Genomic DNA, 20,547 nt, shown 5'->3' with positions numbered 1-20,547 from the left:
TGTTAATAGCTCATTTCAAAAGAGATCGTGTGTCCTCCTCGGCTACAATAGAAACCCAAACAAAACTCCCCATTAAACAGAGCTACAGGGAACCAGTCGCAGTGAGTGACTTTTTAATGGTTAAACAGCCAACTTTGTGGGGAAATATCCAAGGGAGAAATGGCAGGACTTGAAAGGAAGTTGTTGTATGTGAGTGGCAGTTCAGAGCTTACACTGATACAGAAGAAGCCATCAAAAGGACTGTATTACTGCTAATTCTACACTCGGCAAGCAGCTTTCAGATGGCAGGTCTCTGCCTGCAAAGCATTCAAAAAGTGCCAGTGAGGATTTTCCAATGATAGATATTTTGCACTGGAAAAATATTGATTTGTTGAATCTGTCTGTGGGGAAAGGTCATCTTTGGATCAGCTCCCAGTCTGAAATAATTCCAAGAGCAAAATAAAATTTTTAAAAAAAAAGCGAGATGGCTGCTGAAAAGTAGTATTTCAACAAAAATTTAAAATTACTTGTTCAAAATAAAATTAAGTGCTTTTTCAACCGAACCCTTTTATACAGAGAGAAAATAAAATTTAGAAATTGAAATAAAATGAAATTTTTATAAAGGTCTCTCAGAAACTCCTGGAAGATAAGAAAACTTGTCTGCACAGCTGTTAAAAACCAGTCCTGAGAGAGGTCATGATCTGGAAACTCCCAAGCTGGGAGAGATTTGCTGGGCAGATGAATGACCTTCCAATTACAGGGGTGACAATGGTATCTATTTGACAAAGGGGCCTGCCTGTGCCAGGTGTTTTCTCTTCCTCAAAGAACTTGCAATCTAAACAGACTCCTGGGAGCTTGGAGATAAAGGAAGTTCTATCCTTCTGTTACAGGTGGAAAGATGAGGAACAGAAAGGGATTAAATGTTCCTCTGCTCAGTGTCACAGCCACCGGCTCCCACTGCCTGCTCCAGCTAAATCCAGGATAAAACCAGAGACAACTCCTGGGATCCTCCCAGGAACATGTCTGGCTCTGGGCCTGCCCACCTTTCACAGCTTTCCATACTTTTTCCCCAGACAGGCCGTTTCTGAAGAGGCTGTTTTGCCTTCCCTGTGACTCCATCCCACATGTGCCAGCGCGGACACACAGCGTGTGGGGCTCACCCGGCTCTAGGGAAGGATCTATTTTGGGTTCCTTAGCTCAGTGCTGCAGCTGGAAATGAGCAGAAGCCAGAATTAATCCAGCCAGCTCTTTGCCCACAGGCAGTAAGTCTCCAGTCTGCCTCTTTCCCAGCTATTGCATCACCACTACTGCCAAAATCTGTGTGATGCTGCCTCAGGACCTCACAAGGCCCACGATGCTTCCTCACCTCAAAGCCTCAGGTTATTGACCCACAAGGAAGGGGAGCTTCCAAACCTCCACAGCAGAAAGAGAATCCAATGAATAAAGATGTCCTTCCCATCATGGAACAACTCTACAGAAGCTTCTTCATTCCCTACACATTCACTGCCTTGTTTTCATGCAAAAACCAGAAACACTTATTGCTCCCGAGGATGAATTTGTTCCTGTTGTCCACTGGAGAGAGGAACCTCTTATTTCTAACAGCAGAATTAAACCACCATGAAACCAATTTTGCTGTCAAAATGAGGGGATTATGAATAAGGACTTAGGAAGGGCAAATATCCTTAAGGAGGAGGAGCAGCAGACCACATAACACACAGGCATGCTTAGAAACAGGCTTCCAATAAAGTATCAGGACTCCTTTATTTTGCCAAGGTTTTGGCTCAGCATATTGCTCACCTTGAGAGAAAATGTGCTTATAAACAGAATCCTAATTAACACCTATCAGGTCCAATAAACACACAATTTACTCTCCCTTTCCTGTTCAAAACACTGTGAAAATATTCCTGAAGCCTCACAGCACACTTCTGAGGAGGAATTCTTTACACAACAAGGTGACAAAAACAATGCCCCCAACTTCTACACCACCACTGTCTTCAATTTTGGGTGCATAAATAACCCACAACCTACAAGGGATCACAAGGGAGCCAAACACTTTTGTTTGATGGAGCTTCTTGCTGTTGAAAACAAGATGAAAAGTGCTCCAAACTGGAATCCTGTAAAATTGGAAGGCACTTTTGAAAAGGAGCCACATGCTGTCCCAGACAAGATAACTGAGAAACTTGGATCCATGTATCAGTGGCCAAGCTGCTGACTTTTGCTGATATTCCAAGGAACAAGTGGTAGGTTCAATAAAGGAAACATCTGTCCAAATTACAGACCTGATCCAAAAGTCAGGGGAAGGTTTGAGGAAGAGTCACTACACCAGAATATTCAGGCAGCAGTTGATATCCACTAATGTTTCATTTTAACAAAACTAGACAACAATCCCACAAATTCATAATGTGTGATTTTATTCATTAATGAGAAAGAAGAATCAATCTCTTTACTGCTAGACAGAAAGCACCTCAGCTCTTATTATAATAATCATAATTTTCTTAGACGCCCTAGAAAAGGTTTCTTAAAGAACATTTCCCTATTTTAACTACATGATGATCATCCTGTTTCTTCAGAACTTACAGAAACTCACGTGTACATTATGCTTTAGAGATGAACAAGACCAACAACTTGCCTGCTTAGAGCCAACAAATTTAGAGCTGATTCCCCTTCATATCAGTTTTATCACCAGTGTGATTCCAGTAACTCAATGAACAGCCTCTTCATGAACCCTTGCGTGAGTGGGAAGTCACCAACATCAGACACAAGTGTTCAGAACCCCAAGGATTGTTTGAACTCTTGTGGAAATGGCCCTTGACAGTTGAAGAACTCTAAGGAAATGGTCCTTGAGAGATAACTGCTTTCCTGTGCTGCTCCTTCCCTTGCAGAACAGCACAAAAATTCAACATACTCATTTCCCAGATTTGTTAATGTTCTGTATCAGAGAAAACAAAACAATGTGAACCCAGCAAACACAGAGGGTGTCACACTGGGTTTGATCCTCTGACCTCAGCGACTTGATATCCATTCTACAAAACACACCCTTACAGATATGCAGTGATACCAAGGGCTTTTCTAACCTACAGTTAAAACATAAGATAGGCCATGATTAAACCTCCTTAACAGGCATCAGAATGAAAGAAAATGTGACAATTCGCAGGGTCACTGCACAGAAGTGCAGATGTGAAGGGCTGGTGATGAAGCTGGACACCAGGAGTTCAAGAAACATGAAAGGATCCTGCCAGACAAGCAGTGGGAAACTCCCAAACTGCCAGGAAAGCACAAGGGAGTAGAAACAATTTTTAAAAAAAAACTATACTTTGGGAAGCAAACAATGAAACAGTAAAAGAGAGTCTCCAGTTTTAGCAATTCCTGGTGCTCTCGTGGCAAACTAAAAGCCTTCTCCAGTGTCTAAAGTACTTATTTGCAAAGCATCTGCTGCATTTGATTTTTTTATGCATCTGGAATTAAGTTAAGAGTCAAAAGAGATTGGAAAGATGGCATTAATGAGATCACAAACTAATTGCATGGCAAAACAGCTTATGCTAAATACCCCCTGCCTTTAGGGCATCCCTGACACCAGCTACAGGGGGAGTATGGCATTCACAGACATGCAGAAATTCCAGAAGAAAAAGAGAGGCCTTATCCACTTCTCCACCAACACACAACTCTCAGCTTTGCTGAGCCCAGTTTTCAGCATCTTAAGTGAGAGAACACAACATGTCCACGTTACACCAGCTGAAGAAATCATGGAAGTGTCTTTCCATGGTCAAACCTGGAAGAAGTGGAGACGTGGAACAAGGCACTGGAACAGAGTCACTCCTTTGTAATTTGGCTCAGATAAAGATCTGCCCATGGTGAAGGAGGACAAGAGCTTTGCGCAGGTTTCATCATCAACCTGATCACTCCCCTCTAACGCTGTGTTTGCAACTTTAAAGCCTAAAAATTCTGACTTTGCAACATCCATCCTGTGCTGCCTTCACTGAGAGCAACGTTCACCCAACAGTTCCCAGTGAACTCCCCAGGCCTGAACACCTGATTGGAGGAGATGCAAAGAACTGAATTTTTTATAACAACAGGCAAAGTTGTCCATTAAAAAAAACCAACCAAAAAACAAAAACCAAGCCAAACAACAACAAGAACAAAAAAAAGGAAATTAGAAGAATGAAATCATGGGTTGTGTTTCTTGGCCGTAGGAAAAGAGAAGAAAGGGACAGTAAAATAAATATAGATATGTACACACACTGTTCAGATGTGGTTGTGAAGATTATGGGAGTTTTCTCTTGAAGTGTTTTGCAGATGGGAAGTTCCCAGAAGGCCAATGCCCTTCAAGCTTGTTATACACTATTTTCAGGCTGATACTCAATAGTATTTTGGCTAATTTTGTTAAGTTCAAACTTTAGCTGTAGATGCCACATCACAAGGCTACACTAATTCTCCCTCCCCTTGTCTCTTAGTAAGAAGTGTAAGATTGCCAAGCTCAAGTGTTTAATTCCTAATAAGCTCTCTCTATTATTGTTAAAAGTTTATTATGTTTATATTCTTAAATTTCCACGTTGTATTTTTATAATTTTATTTTGGTTCCCCTCTCTCTTTTTATTTTCCTTTAAACCACTGCACCAGAATGTGTTTTGACCACCTTCCAAACTGAAACACGTACAAAAATTTCTGAAGCATTCCAATAATTGTAAACTGGGCTGTGCTGCCCAGGCAGGAACTCTGCTTCTCTCTTGTTCTTTCTCTCTCTTAAACAAAAAGTATTTCCACTGAAAATAAAGAGAAAAACGTCTTTTTGCAACATACAGGAGCAGTGAAATAGGACACTTTGGTTTCACAGAGACAGGCAACATGAAAATAGTCTGAATTCTAATAACCTACATGAGGAAAACTATAAACTATAGTATGGTAATTAAGCAAATTGTTACCTTTACTTCTCAAAAAACTCTGATATTTTTTAGAATTGCCAGGCTCAAGAAAACCAAACCCATCCTCTTCCAGATTTATTAGTATTATTATGTAGACAAAGTCCTTGCTTGTACAAAAAATGACAATGCAACCTATTATTTTCAGGATAAATCAGTTTTCAATCTAATTACCATGTTCCTGTAAATATTCTATACATTACTAAATAACAGGGCTCAGTATCATCCTTGGCATCTTGCAGAGAAAAGGCAGACAGAGGCCCATTGATTCCCAGGCACGGAGTCCAAGGGTCCACCCCACCAGTCCCTCTGCAAGATCAAGACCACAGAGAGACCCACAATTGCTAAATTATATTCACCACCCCACCCTCAAATATGAAAACTGAAGGGGCACATAAAATCCACTTGATCATTACAATTGCTGCTCTTTCTTTACTTTGTTTTTTAGTTCATCTCCTTTTCCATATTAGCCCAGAAACCCAGTCAGTCTCCTCTGGCTTGGAATCAGCTTTGCCCCCCTGTTCTGTAGCTTGTAGATACTGGGAAATGCTTACATAGGTTATAAAACAACTTGAACTTAAGAAAAAAACAGTAGAGCCAATTTTAAGCTGGTTTAATTTTTCTAAAAACAGTGTCATGTCAAAATTCTCATTCCCAGTTACATCTGAGCTGACAGTGTCCCTGCTCAGAAAAAAACCTCTTTGGAGCAATTCTGATCTCTTCCCTGAGCCACTTCAGCCTGAGCCCAGTTCTGACTCAAAACAAAACACAGATATGGGTTATGTAAAAACCCGCAAAAATGTGTTAATAATAAATAAGCCAAAAGGCTTATGAAACAAAAAGCCAAACACTGGATAGAAGAGATAGAAATCCCTTTTTTTTCCCCCATTAGTAGGATTTCAGTGCAACAGCCTCTGTTGGTGGGTGTGCCAGTCTGAAAATTAGTGATTAAACACGTGGTATCTTTTCATGTGAGTTTATGGTTGTGTTCTGATGCATTTCTGGTGCAGGTTGTGAAGGTGTTTTGATGCATTTCTGGTGCAGGTAATTAATGTGTTTTGATGCATTTCTGGTGGAGGTTATGAAGGTGTTTTGATGCATTTCTGGTAGAGAAACATCTCTGCTCTGTGAGCGATTCAGCATAAACCACCCCTGCTCTTCCTCTCGGAATAAATCCAGGGAAGCAAAGAGTTAACTGCTGCTCCCTGCAGAGCCTCCATTGCCTGGCTGGGGTTGAACTTTCTGTTTCCTCTTTCACAGTGGTCAAATGAATTCACAATAGTTGATTCATAGCACAGTGTGGAGCTGAAGGACAGAGGTCAGACAGGTTGAATTGCCCGTAATTTGCACAACTGCTTCCATGTTAGCCCTGGACTCATGTCAAGGTTTAGCAGCCAGAATCCCCAAAGATCTTGGAGTTTGAGGGGCACTGATAATGCACTTTGCAGTGTCAAAGGTGCATTCTTGCTGAGCTTTTTCCACAATTATCCTGATGTTGCTCAGAGCTTGAGAATGACACAGTCATCTATTTAATTCCTGCTAAAAGCAACTTGTCTCCCTCAAAATAAAGATCACTGTGCAACCTCTTGGGTGGGCCAAAGCTCTCCTGGCACTGCAAGGGGCATGGCTGGAAACAGGCAGCATGCCTGGCATGGCAGAAGCACATTTGTAAATCCTGACAGATAAGTATTCACATGGATCAGATAATGCTTGACATTTACAACGGGAAAGATTAACAGGAAGCACCATGAGAAAGTACTGGAGAAAACTGTAACTTAGATACGAAGGGGGAACTACTGAAGGGTCTTGAGAGACTTATTATGATATGTGGAATCACAGAATCACAGAATGGTTTGGGTTGAAAGGAACCTTAAAGATCATCTTGTTCCAATCCCCCTCCAGGTTGTTCCAAGCCCCATCCAATCTGGCCTTGGATGCTTCCAGGGATGGGGCAGCCACAGCTTCTCTGGGTAACATCTGCCAGGGCCTCACCACCCTCACAGGGAAGAATTTCCTCTGTATAACCAACTTAAATTTCCTCTCTTTCAGTTTGAAGCCATTCTCCCTTGTCCCACCACTACAGTTCCTGATGAAGAGTCCCTTTCTGGCTTCCCTGCAGGTCCACAGACCCTGGGAGGTGCTCTGAGGTCTCCACACAACCTTCTCTTCTCCAGGCTGAGCAGCCCCAACTTTCTCAGCCTTCCATTGGGAAGGTGCTCCAGCCTCCTTATCAACTTTGTGGCCTCCTCTGGACTTGCTCCAGCAGTTCCATGTCCTTCTTATGTTGGGAACACCAGAAGTGTACACAGTGCTCCAGATGGGGTCTCACAAGAGTACAGCAGAGGGGGAGAATCACCTCACTTGAGAACTGCCCCATTTCTATTTTCTTATCCAGTTCCTCAGACCAAAACTAATTCTTTATGGAGCCATGGAAACCTTTGCTTTCCTGATGGTGGGTAAGGACTTATCCATGCAATACTCAGGGTAAAGTTAATCCAAACCCAGGCACCTGGATTCATCTCAAACCAATTAAACTATAAGCAGAGCACACATCCAAAGGGACTTGCCTTCCCTCAAGGGCCTGGCAGGTTATCTTGCCATTTATTATTCATACTGTGTAATAATAGAAACAGTGCTTCTCAAATAAATAAAAATTGAAAAATTGATTGTTCCCTGCCTTACAAACATCCAGCCTAAAAGCTTGATTCACAGCTCCTCAAAAAGGTGACATGCACTAGTAAATCTGACCTAACACTGATGTTACAGAACCAGATCCTAAATTACACACCTTGGAGGTCACAGATTACAACAGGCTACGAATCCTCTGACTATCACACACTCACTCTGCTAATTAGTTCATTTTTTAAAATATTAGTGTATTAAAATGTAGATGCAGTGTCCAAGCAAAGGAAAAAGGACTGTCAGGAGGTTCAGTGTATGTAAAGCTGAGCCTTCCTCAAATGTTTTGATCTCTGTTCTGCACATTTGGAGTAGCTCGTTTGGCAAACTTAGCATTTTCTGAGAGCTACAGTTTTGTTCTAGGGCATCTGAGTTGTCACTAAAAACAAAATGGAAGAAGAATTTGGGGGATGCAATCTCCAATATTCAGCTGAGGGTAAATATTCACAGATTAACTATCCGGTTGGAGCAGTGTCAGAGGTCCAGGAGCTGCCAAGCATTCAGGCACCTGACTCTCTGTGAAGGCAAAGGAGGTTACATTCCTTCAAAAATTTGGGCTTCAATGCCTTTAAAGGAGACAGTTTACTGCACAGAAAGTCTCTGCAGTTTGTTGAAATTTTGGAATCATCTAATCTCTGAAATTTGCTCTAAACCAAAGGGCATGGCATTTTTGAACACAGGGCCTCTAGTTTGCCTGACATAATTATGGAGCTCAACTATCTCCAAAGAAATATAGTAATGTAGCTCTTTTATTATATAAGAAAATAGGCAGTAGACACATGTAATCATAAAAAGATTGAGCAGGCTCATTTCCTGAAGTTTATTTCCTTTTTGTAACAAATATTTACTGTCAAATGTTTATTGCTTTTACATTTGGATTTTTTTAATACTTTATTGAATTAAAAATACCACATTACCATTGGCTAGAAGAGGAGACAGCTGTATTTGCCAGTAATTTCTACAGCTAATGCCAGTGACCAGTGCCAATTTTTTTTTTTGTTCATATTTTTGTAGACAGTTTTGAGACTTATGATACAAGCACTGTGCAGATGAGGCCTGAGAAACACAGAGGTGAAAAGAACACAAAGTTGAGAGGTTTAAAAATCAAAAGTGATCATTTCCTCTAAAGAATTTCCTTTCATTGCCTTCAAAAGCCAATTCAGAGCAGAGTTACAGGATGCAAATATTTACTTAAATGAATGGCACGTGACATGACTGATCCAAAGCTTCACAGGGTGAATGCTCACTTTCAATGCACATCTGCAACAGAAATAATTCTAAATGACTGCAAATTGGTTTTAATCTGCTGAACTTCTACAAGGCTTTTCATTAGAAAGTACTGAAGTCCTCACAAAATATGCTTTTCTTGGGGAGACACTAAAGAAGTGATGGAGCAAAAGAGCACAGTTTTCATTGTGTTCTGAAGGTGTCAGATAATAAGACTGGTGAAAAATCTTAGGAGGCACAAACACCTGCTGTCTGTATCTTACAGAACTGTGCCTCTTGGCACCTTATTCTGGCAAACAACATGTCCCTGAAGCTATTCCAGACTGGACACGCAATTTGTGTGTGAGAAAGGCTGACCACCTACCAGTGGGCTGACATTCTCATTAGGCACTGGAATATCCAGAAACAGAATGTTTTTTCATCCCAAGAAGGGAAATAGCAAATATCTCTTCCAACAGCAGTCAAGCTGGGTGACACCCACACAAGTGGAAGAACTTGAGTCATGCTGGGTAGATCTGGGGTTTTCTCCACAGACCTACACCACTTTCCTTCCAGTACAGTAGTCCTGGTGGTCTGCGTTTTCTTGATGGAGCTGGGAAATAAAACCTATCCAGATTCTTTTCTTATTGTTTTATATTAGCTAGTTTCCAAATCCAAAATAAATAAAACAGCTAATGTGAAACTAAGAGCACGTTCCCAGGACTTGCATGTGTTCAACAGTTTTAGTAATTTGGCACTCAGAAACCCCCAGTTATCGGCGATTATTATTTTATTTCCTAACACTGATCTAAGATCCCAGGTTTGCTCAGAGTGGGAATGAGGGACAACTGAAGAAGACAAATGGCCAGTTAAAGACAGTAAGAAACTTGGCTGCTTCTTGCCTGTCTGTAAAGGAGGGGATGTTGGTGACCCAACACGGTGCTACATGACTTTCCTCTGGGTATCTCCAAGGCCACACTGGAAGTAAGCTCATCCCCAGTCCCTGCCTAAAGTGGGATGGAGGTAAGAATATGCTCAGAATAAAAAGACCTTAGGAAAAGTTTAGCTGTTTAAATTCCAGAGGACAAGTCACACAGCCTCATCTCAAATACAACCTACTTCCAGGGACACCAACAAGCTGTGTTTCCATTTTACCAACCAACCATGTGATATGAGCCACGCTGCACCCAAATCCTGATTAAACATCATGTTGCTTAGAAAACACACAGGATTCTGCACAAAATTCTAAATGGCCTCATCTAACAAGCAGATATTAATATTTTCTCAGCACAGAGTTAAGAGTCAGCTCCCAAGAGCACTGCAGTGGTCTGAAGGTGAAGTCTACGGAAAGATCCAGACAGTCATCTAAGCTGACTCTGTGAAAGGAGCCAAGCGCTCTTGTGAGGAGAGGCTTTCACCTCAGCTGAACTTCCAGGAAAACAATCTCTGCTGAGTATTTTCAGCAAAACAGTGTCAGGAGGGAACAAAGTGCAAACACCAGCTTTTCTGGGTCTGCTTTAGGAGATTAACAAGGGCAGTGTGGGGAAAAGAGGAGAAGTGTCTCCGAATGTGCTGCTGACAGGGAGGTCAGCGGGGGTTTGATTTTCTCTCAGCAGCGCTGAACACGCCGCAACTCCTGCTAAGCAGCGCTGAGGAAAGCACAGATCTCTTTTCTCCCTCGGTGCCTGACAGCTTTATTTCCACTTCCCACCTTGTTTCCAGGTCCAGCCCACGGGTTCTTACCTCCATGTTCTTGCAGAAGGTGGCGTTGGTCCCGAAGAGGATCTGGCACTGCTCGTCGGCGCTGTAGTGCATCCCCGGCAGCTTGTGAGGGAGCCGCACGGAGAACTGGCTCCGGGGGTCTGTCACCAGCAAACACGTGCTCACCTTGGACCTGGGAGGGCAGGAATTACAGAGCCTTTTAAGGGAAAACACCTCTGAACTGCAGTGTTAGATCCCTGCTGCAGAGAAGCTGCTGTCCTCTCTTTAATCCGATGGAACAGTGGAGATTTTTCCCACTATGTATCCGGAGGCTTCTAATTAATTGAAAAAGGTCCTTGGGAACTCACCCTTGGCCCCAGACCCCAAGGCAGAACAGACTACATTCACAACATTCTGGGTTAAACATTCATCTAAACTGTTCCTAGAAATCTCATGGAGACTCAGTTCTGCCCTCAGGTTATCCAGCCCAAAGCTTCACAAGCCTTACAGTGACAGCAAGAAAGTCTTCTGTCACATCTCACCTGAATCCTCCCAGCTGAATTTTGAGCCCTTGACTTCTTTTCTTATCCATCACAGGCATAAAGGAAAGATTTTTCTCTTTGCCTTCACAACAATCTTTTAAAAATTAGAATATCACTGTCATCTCTCCCATCTCAGGGACCAGATGCAACCACATGAGTCAGATGCAACTTCTTTTTCAATTTCATGCCTTTAATGATATCCCATTTTCTTTCATAATTTTCCTTTTTTTTGCCACCTCTAACCCCCAGAGTGGGAAATTTTCCATGCTGAACCCATTCTTAGCAACAAAAGCACTGGCCACTGTGCCAGGAACTGTTTGTCAGAGAGCTGCACTGTAGGTTTAAGAGCCCAGTTGCAGAGTTCAGTGTACATGAGAGTTAACAAGCAGCAGGACAGAAGTCCTTCCTGAACTGTTGAATATGATGAGTTGAAATAGTGGAAAATAAGTTCACAGTTGACCATTTTAGACCAACACTCACTGAAGAGTGAGAAAACATATCAGAATTACCTTCAGGAAAAAATAAAAAATAAAATAAAAGCTATTTAATAACAAAATAGGCAGTAAAAGCCACAGCAAAAAGTTGCAGCATCCCCCAGCAGAGATTTTTGCAGGCTACACACATACAGATTTCTGTCATTGCAAACATGAAGGGCACTTTTTGTAAAATGAAGGTGGTCTGGAATTATATTTAAGAAATTATCAGCACATAATTCTTCTGCCTCTCTGCAATCCTCAGTTTCAAAGGGGCAACTGTAGTGGAGACAGAATCAAACCTGCACACCCTAATGACACATGCACACAAGCTTTTTTGGAAGGAAAATTATTTATACTTTCACTTTCAAACAACACTTTGCATTTTTGCCTGGCAGGATCTTTGATCCTCAGCACAATCCTTACTTTAGGAAGTTTTCCAGGTCGTCACGGCTGCACGAAGACCAGGAAAGGTCACTGGGGTTCCTGCCCTTCACCCATTCTCCAGACATAATGTGGGACCTCCCTGCACAGGGCTGGTGGTCATCATCGTGGCTCATCCCCATGCTGTTGGAGGAGAACAAAACAGGACAAAAAACCTATCAAGTTATGATGTGGGTTTCTCATTTCCCATTGCAATTAGTAATTGTACTCTTAGCAATTAATAACTCAAAACCAGGCTGCACATATAACACACAATCATTCACCCACTGCTCTGGGCACCTGTTAAATTAATAAATACACATAAACTACAGGTTCCTTTAGTTTATCCGTTGTCTTAATTTCACAAGGGGTTTAGTGTTTATGTGTTTGAAACTTTAAAACAGGTTTCTTATAGACTTTTCTACCAGAAAATGTGAAACTATTTGAGGTTCACGAGATGTGACCTGCAGAAGTGATGTAGCCCAGTGGAAGGATATCTGCTAGAATATTAAATGTAATATCTATTGAAAATTTGGGATTGCTTTCCCAAATCTAGTGGATATGATCCCTATAATCACATTGAGGGACTGATCAACAAACTAATACCAGAGATGGGTCAATTCTGTTGTTGTGTCAGTGTGAATTTGGAATACACCATTAGGAAAAACATGTTTCTAAATCAGTGGTATTGTACAGTCTCTCATCTAACTTTGAAGCTGATCCTTTTTTGAGCAGTGGTTGGATCAGATGGTCTCCAGTGGCCTTTCCAACCTAAATTAGCCTCTGACTGTGTAACAGCAGTGCTCAGATTGGAGCCTGAGGTAGAATCAAGCCCCATTTCTCCAAGCACTGTCCAAAAAACCAAGACTGCCCCGTGCCCATCCCAGCAAGGGCAGAATGGGGCTGCTGCACCAAATCCTGCTCAGAATAAATCTCTGTTGCCTCTACAGGAAGGTGAGTCTTGTCTGCTGCAGGTCAGCCTTTGTGAACAGGGATAAATGAGGTGACTGAGTTCACCTCCTGCGTCAGTGCCATGTCAGAAGCCTGACTCAGTCCTACACTCAGCCCATCCCACGGTGCCTGGCAGTGAAAGGTTAAAGGGTTTCCATCCTGCTCTGAAATTATCATTAAACCCCTTTCTTAGAATCATGCAGAGCAGTAACTGTTTGAAACATTAAAAGTCCTTCTTCAATTCCAAGATTAAACGGAAGATGAGTTTCAGACAAAAGGTGTCTTGTAGGGCCAGTGTCACCTTCTAGCAAAATGTCCCCAATTTGGGGCTGAAAACACAGATTAACAGGAACTCATTGGGTCTCCAGCTGGCTGGATGGAGCAAGCCAGGGCAGTACCTTTACATATGGAGTTGGACTCTTTAATCTGTGCTATTCCTCTGTAAATCAGAGGCTCCTGTTTGTTTTCTGACTGTGCTCTTGGCTTTGCTTCTCTCCAGGTGTGGGGCTTGACTGTTCAAAGCCCAAACATGACATCCATTTCTAGCTGCAATGAACCAAAACCAGCTTCAGCAGTTTGATAATTATGGCTTAGATTAAACCACCATCTCTGCTATTTTTAGTTTAAAGTGAAGATTATACGGTGCAGTCTGTTATTTTAGGTTTATCTCCAGGGACATTATTATTTCTAGCAAAACTACATTTAATATAATTTTTCGACTCAGAAGTTCATAGTTATTCTTGTTTTCAAACCTTTGTGGGTTTTGAACACAGCAGAAACATTCACATCAAACACATTTTGTTTGATGCATGCAGGAATAATCTAACAGTCTATTAGTAGCTCCAACTTTAAAACAGTAAAGAGTGAAATTCCTGCTCCTCTGAAGTGAATGGGAGTTTTGCCACTGACTTCAATGGAGCCTGGATTTCACTCCAAATATTTTACCCATGTTGCTTCTGCATACAGAGAAAACTCTTCATATGCTAGGAAGAAAGTTCCAGCAATATTCCTCCAATGCAAAGAAGCCCATCTAAAGATCCTATTCCTAAAAGTCAGGACAGGAAGGGCTCAGTACCATGAGTAAGGTACGTAAAGCTGGCTGGAAATCTTCCACAGGGAAGTTTGCCATAAAATGCCAGTTTAGAAGGTTCCTGGGCATGCAGCAATCCTGTTAACTTTTCTAATGGAGATGAGACAAGGAGGTTTCTTGCAGCTTGTCTGCCTTGTGCTTGCCCCAGTGCTGAGGCTGAAAGCTGGGTCCTTCAGGTTTCTACTCTGTCCAGGCTCCTGTGGGATGGGATCTGGCAGCCACCCCATTCCAACAGCTTCCTGAACAGCCTCCTGGTCAGCACATCAGCTGTTCCACTTCAAAGGGGTAAAAACAAATCATCTTCCTGACTTCCCAAGTGGTTTAGGCTCCTTGATTTTATCCCTTCCACAAAACAATAGTGTTTGGTCTAGGGTTGTTCATTAAGAAATGCCTTAGCTTTCTGATAAATTCAATTATAGTTTTTGTTAAACACACTGAAAGTGGTTTACTGTTGTGCTGGTGAACAACAAGGGTAGCAGCTACTGATCAGTACATTCCTGTCCTTAACTTTATTTTAAACCTGACCTCACGAAAGGTCTGCACTGGGAAGAAATGCTGAGGCTGCCAGTCATTATTTAGCTTTGATTTTGCAGGGGGGTCTGAGGCAGATGAGATGTATCCTCTATAAAGACTGAGTCAGAACTCATGTCTCCAGTTATTTACAGGCTTCTTCTGAAATCTGTTCAATTCTTACATGTGTGGAAATTGACACCTTCCTGAACCATTCCCGGTTTCTTAACAGAAATCCTTTAAAAAGTCATAAAGTCATAAGCATAAAGGAACTGAGCCTGAAAGGAATACCTTTATTGGAATAAAGCAAAGGAGCTCTGTTAAATCCAAAGAACTCAGCCAGTTTATATTAGCCTGGGATCTGGCCTCAAGGTACACAGGCAGCCCCTCCTGGCCCCTCAGTGATGAGTTTCTGGTAGAATGAAACCAGCAACACCTTTGGAGCCTGTTTTAATTGGCAATGCAGAACTTTTCTCAGCATCTACTTTACCTTACAATGACTCACTTGAGAAAAGGATTAACTGACCTGCAGGACTCAGGCATACCCTAGCATGCTAACACATTCTCTTCTGAAGTTCCAGGGTCTCCAGCTACATCAAAGGGGCCAGGTTTTTCTACAAGTAGTAAATACAATGCCATGCTGATTCCTTTCACTAATGAACAGTCCCCCTCCTTTTAATAGAAATAAATGGGACACAGCAGTATTTGTTTGTCCTAAACAGCAGTGCAAATGCTGAATCAGGAGTTTGCATTTCCTTTGTGATCCCCTAATCTTACCTGCTATTCAGAATTCACATGGAATTAGAAGCAGGTAATCAGTCTCTTGAAATACTCGGCCTTAGGAAGGAGTTCTATTCTTACATGAACAGAACTTGAATAATGAGCTGATAGGAAAAGCTCTTAGATTAGAAGTAGGAATGTCAAAACAGCACTGCATTGCCCTGCAAACCCTCTATGCTCTCCCAGCCCAAACTGACCATTTTACCAGGAACCACAAACACGTGCTGCCTCTTATCCTTTACAAAGCCAGCAGAGCCACGATGGATGAGCAGGACTCGCCCCTCTGTGCTGCCACCACCGCAGTCACTCCTCCATTCTAACCCCAAGGTAAATCTCAGCCTTCAGTTCCTCACGTTCTCCTGAAGAGAACGACATTCCACAAAGGCAAACAAGGACAGCTCAGACCCTCAGCTCTTAAACTCCTTTCATTCAATATTTATTCAGAGTAAGCACCCTGGGATCTGGTTTCACACTCCAGCTTCTTTCCAAATATAAATAATGCATTGGTTACCAGTCAAAGACACCACGGCCTCACCAGAGGAGTCCTGCAGCCTATTTATTGTTGCTCATCATATGTGAGTCCAGAAACAAGCTGGCTGACCCGTGTGAGTCCTGACTGTTAACATAATCACAGCAAGGCAAACCTTATCAGGAGTCACAGAGAGGCAGCAACAACAGATCTCTCTGATGTATTTTTTTGGAGAACAAGACTTTAGAGTAGCAATGCTATGAATAAAATACAGCATTCAGCCTCTGGCCTCCCTGCAGTCTGTGCTCCTTTCCAGGACATGCTCCCCCGTCAGCGTCTGTGCAGCGCCCAGAACTGGGTCAGGATGCCAGAATTACTCTCCGGGCCTGAGCTGGCCAATTCCTTGTGTAACTCTTTTAAACTAACAGCAATTATCAGCCGCTTGTTTTCCCACAGCAATGCTAAACCACTGCACTTGCTTTGTTTGTTTCGGTCATCAGCGGAGCTTCTCCTCTAGACAGTTAATGTAACTAAACTGCTCTGTTTACCCTTGGTGCAGTTTTCCAATATTTCCTGTTATTCTTCAAAAGCCTGAGCCAAAGTGCACCAAAGCCTGTGGAAAGCCTCCTACTGCCTTCAATGCACTGTGTGTTGCACCTCTAAGTCCTCAAGGTCATGTATACAAACCTTCATCAGAACCACTACGACTCTTGATGGGTTTCCTACTAAAAGCCCCAAATCCGAGTTAAAGGATAAGGCCAAGGGCTGGGGGAGACTGATGGAGGAGATGCTTAAAATTTTTCCAACAGCTGGAACTTGGTGGCTGGTAAGAGACCACTTGAGAAATCCCCAAGACTATTATCATACACTCTCCTTCTGGTGGGGAGAGATTGTGAAGTAAGGACAAGAGGCACGTTTGACAGAAAATACCATCAGCAGTAAAAGAAGAGCTTTTCTTTAGAAAAAGGGTAGGAAGCGAAAAAAAAAAGTATGAAGAAGGGGAGCCTGAAAAAACCACACCCAGAAGTGGAAACACGACGAGGTTCTGCAATCCCTCTGTTTCAAATAATCACTTCAGCTGGCTGGTAGAACGGCCTTTTCCATCACCTCCCTCTGACAGTCAAACCACACCATTTGTCTGCAAACAATTCAGGGTGAGTCAAGCACTGGATCACTTTAGAAAGGAGTGACACTCATGGCTATCAAGCTGCCCAAGGTGACCTGGCTGTCACCTCGGCTGCTTATTAAACGTGAGCTCAGCACACAATTGATTGCTCTCCACACGACTGCACTTACCTCAGTCTCCATTTCTCCAAAGGGCACTGAGGACATCAAGGAAATGAGGACAGTGGGACGTCTCTCACTTCTACAGACAGAAATCCAAAGGAGAGTCTTTCTCTTCCCAAAGAACCAACTCATAAAGGATAAGCTCAGCAAGACATTAAGTAGGAAGAGCTCCTTGGGGTCACCCCTTCAGACCAACACAGACTCAGAGAACTGAGCAAAGGGCCCATCACAGCCTTGTCCCAAATACAGAGGGGGACAGGAGAAGGCAGTGATATCTCATGCTCCAAGTGAAAAGTTGGGGTCACGAAGGTTTTTACATTCTTGGCTGATATTTGTTTGCTGGAAAGCATGTTTTCTCTACCTGTGTTTGGAACAAATGTTCTCCTAAAGGCTCCATTTTCGTGGGGGAACAGTGCATTGCTGTGAGCTACAGGCAGTACCAGGGCACGTCACCACTGACCTTCTCAAAAGGGAATATGAGAGAAGCCATTCCCTGTGACCCAGCTTGCCATGACTCACCCACAAGTAATCCAGCATTAATTGCAGAGCCAGGATTAAGCACAAGATTTCTTTCTAAACCCCACTGGAGAAATAAGAAAGCAAAGGGAGGGCAGACTGGACAACATCCTCACAGAGGGTGAGGGGAGGGGGAAGGGGAGCTGTAATTTATCCACTCTGGCATGCCAGTGTGGGCAGGATGACAGTGCCCCATAGAAGGACTGCTATTTAGACATGCTGAGGGCACAAATGCCATCTGTGTATCCACATGAAGGACACAACTGAAGGACAACATTGCTCCCCCTTCCCAATTCCTCTCAGGTCTGAGAAGGGAGTTCTGTCTCCACAGTCCATCAAATATCAACCACAAAGGAAAATGCTGGTATGGAAGGAGGTTACACAGGTTGGCAGCTGAGAATATCAAACATGGCCATTAAATTCAAATCAATCCAGGTCACTAAGCAAAGAAGGTACATCAACAGTTCCCAGCAGCTCCTGCCCTTGGATTGGAACCAGGAGTGGGAGACCATCCACCACATCATCAGCCCGTGAGCCGTCCGGTCCAAAATTGAGTTCAATGTTAGGAATTTTTATTAATGTTTGAAATTGAAGCTGCGCCACTGGAAAGATGCCTATTCTGAACTGGTTCAACATGTTTAATGCTCCAATATAAAATGCTGGTATCTTGCAAGTTATGAGGTTTCCATCCAGTTGAGAATAAAGGCACAGGGGTGGTGGCAGGAGTGAAATGGGGGTGCTCATTAGAGCTGGAATTGTAACTGGAGCTGCAGTGCAAAGTGAGGACAGTAAGTCTGAGAGAGAGACACAGGAAGGTGATGCCTCTGCAGAGCAACCCAAGAGAGGCAGAGGGGTCAGAGGGGGTCCAAGTGGGGCTTGGATGAAGGGCAAACTAACAAATCCTGGGGAAACACTGAGGTGAGCTGAGCTCAGGCCGAGGGAGGAGGCAAGGAAACACCTTGTGCAACCTTCTTACAAAACCAACAGCCACCGAGGCTCTTGGCTTAATGGAAACAAGCTTCTTCACCTGGTGCTTTTCAAACATGTAACCACTGCTTCTTAAATGCACCTCAACTATTCCAGAAGCTGTCAGAAGTACTTTGGGAAGCTGTGATGAAGAGAGGGAGATGACCCTACTTAAAGCATGTGAAGTAATCAAAGCTGGTCACTGTGTCCATGTGTTATCTAGAACAGGGGCGTTCAGGACGGGTGCTGTACTTTTGGGATTTATTTTTAATCAGGAAAGACAACATCTAAAGGGAGCCATGACTACTGGACTCTTGTTTTCATAACCAAGTTTATGTCACTCTACAATAATGAAGTAACCAGATATTTTATATGGTTATCTGCTCATCAAGCAGCCAAGAAGTCAACAACAGCGAGTGGGAACACACGATGTTATTCAGCACGTGTTATTCACGATGGTGAATAACAGTGTGGAAAGCTGGGGTTTATTCAGCTGCAGGACAGATCCCAGCCCTTTATGATATGGTTTTCATTTAAAAAGAATTAGTTCTTTTGCCCTGGAATCTGGAAGGCAGCAAGTATGAGCTTGTGCCTCAAGGGACAGAGAGCACACGGAGCCTGACATGGCAGGGATGGGCAGTGTGGCCTCTCGCTCACACATTTTATCCAAAAGCTTGCTGCCCACACTGCCCTGGATACAGAACTGGCCAAAGCCCACTGGCATCAATGTCAGTCCTTCTTATGTTTTGATCAAAGTTTGACCAAGGCCTTGAAGAACAGGGTGAATCACCTACAATCTTCTCCCCAGCAATAAATGTTCACATTATTGACTCCTTTTTCCTGCAGACATTTGCCCATGGAATTCTCTCTCTCTCACCCTTGCCCCTTTCCCAGAGTTTATAATTCACAGCAGGGCAGGCATTGCCTGATGTATTCCAAGAACTCTGGTGAGATGAAGGAATCCAGCTGCAGTGCAACTGAACACCTGCCATTCCCATGGCCTGCCTGCACTGCTCCTGATTTGTGGGATGTGGCCCCAGCATAGAAACCTGTTCCTGCAAAAGCTTCACAGTGTTCTGGTAAGAGCTGGCAGGTTCTGAGGCTGCAGGGGGCAGTTTACTATGTGGCAGAAAAAGGAGTGCCCCACCAAGTACAAAGTCCTAGAAAAAGCTAAAGTTGATCAATATATCTACAAATAAACATGGCAGAAACTCGGCACTGAAGAAGTAGCATCACCTCAGGAAAACACCCTTCTTCCTTCTGATCTCAAAAGTCACTCCTTTCCAAGTCCCATGTAGCATCTAATGTAAATCTCTCCTGGCCCCTTCACTTCCTTAAAGCCCTATCCCATCTCCATGCTGTCATCCAACCAGATGCTCAGCATTTCTAAACCCTTTCAGATGCTTTGATACACGTCAACAACACACAGCAGGTTTCTGACACAACAGCATCAGTGGGAGTCAAGGATTGCTTTAATTCCTTCAGTCCCTGTCGAAGAAGTGAACACAGATACATCAAAAACCACTCATTGTAAAACATGGATCACTGGGAATCACTTGTCTCACACTGGCTACTTGTCATGATCACAGTTGACCCTGAAATAATAATAAAGTTATCTGAAGGCCAGGGGATAACATCCCCAAGAGAATGGATGTACTTAGCTGCTTCCTTGCCCTCCTCAAGATTTAATCCACTTCTTGAATGTAAAAAATTCTCTCTTTCTCACTTGCTTCAGTTTGGTTTCACAAGAGAGGGAATTGCTCCAGAAGGAGCACAATGACTATGAATGAACCAGCGGTGGGCAGAGAACAACTGCTCATTTCAGAGGCTGCTGTGCTCCATCTGTGGCTCCTTGTGTTTGGAAAGCACCCCGGGGCATCCCAGAGCCAACATGCTGAAGGGTAACAAGCTGCTTGCTTTCAGCACTGCCTGAAGTGGGTGAGAACGAGACCTTCTGAAAATGTGACATGCATTTCCTCAGAGGATGAAAAGGGAATATAAATTGTAGGGTGGAAAAAAAAAGACCAAACCCTGGGATAGCTGGGTGGGATTTCCCACC

General features: G+C 43.1%; 1 protein-coding gene across 1 annotated transcript in view; it reads right to left on the bottom strand.

Annotated features, from left to right (window-relative positions):
* The window catches only part of ADAMTS17 (ADAM metallopeptidase with thrombospondin type 1 motif 17), a 167,563-nt gene that overhangs the window by 75,182 nt on the left and 71,834 nt on the right, over positions 1-20,547 (bottom strand). Inside the window, exons 9-10 of the mRNA XM_027644623.1 lie at positions 11,923-12,063; positions 10,524-10,674 (exon numbers count right to left, since the gene is read on the bottom strand). Of these exons, the coding sequence (XP_027500424.1) occupies positions 10,524-10,674; positions 11,923-12,063 (292 nt within the window). The remainder of the gene's footprint in view (positions 1-10,523; positions 10,675-11,922; positions 12,064-20,547) is intronic.

Source organism: Corapipo altera, unplaced genomic scaffold (genome assembly GCF_003945725.1).
Source record: "Corapipo altera isolate COAL_440 unplaced genomic scaffold, ASM394572v1 50, whole genome shotgun sequence".
Classification (NCBI taxonomy): Eukaryota; Metazoa; Chordata; class Aves; order Passeriformes; family Pipridae; genus Corapipo; species Corapipo altera.
Note: the sequence above shows the minus strand (reverse complement) of the source record. Positions and strands in the feature narration are given on the sequence as shown.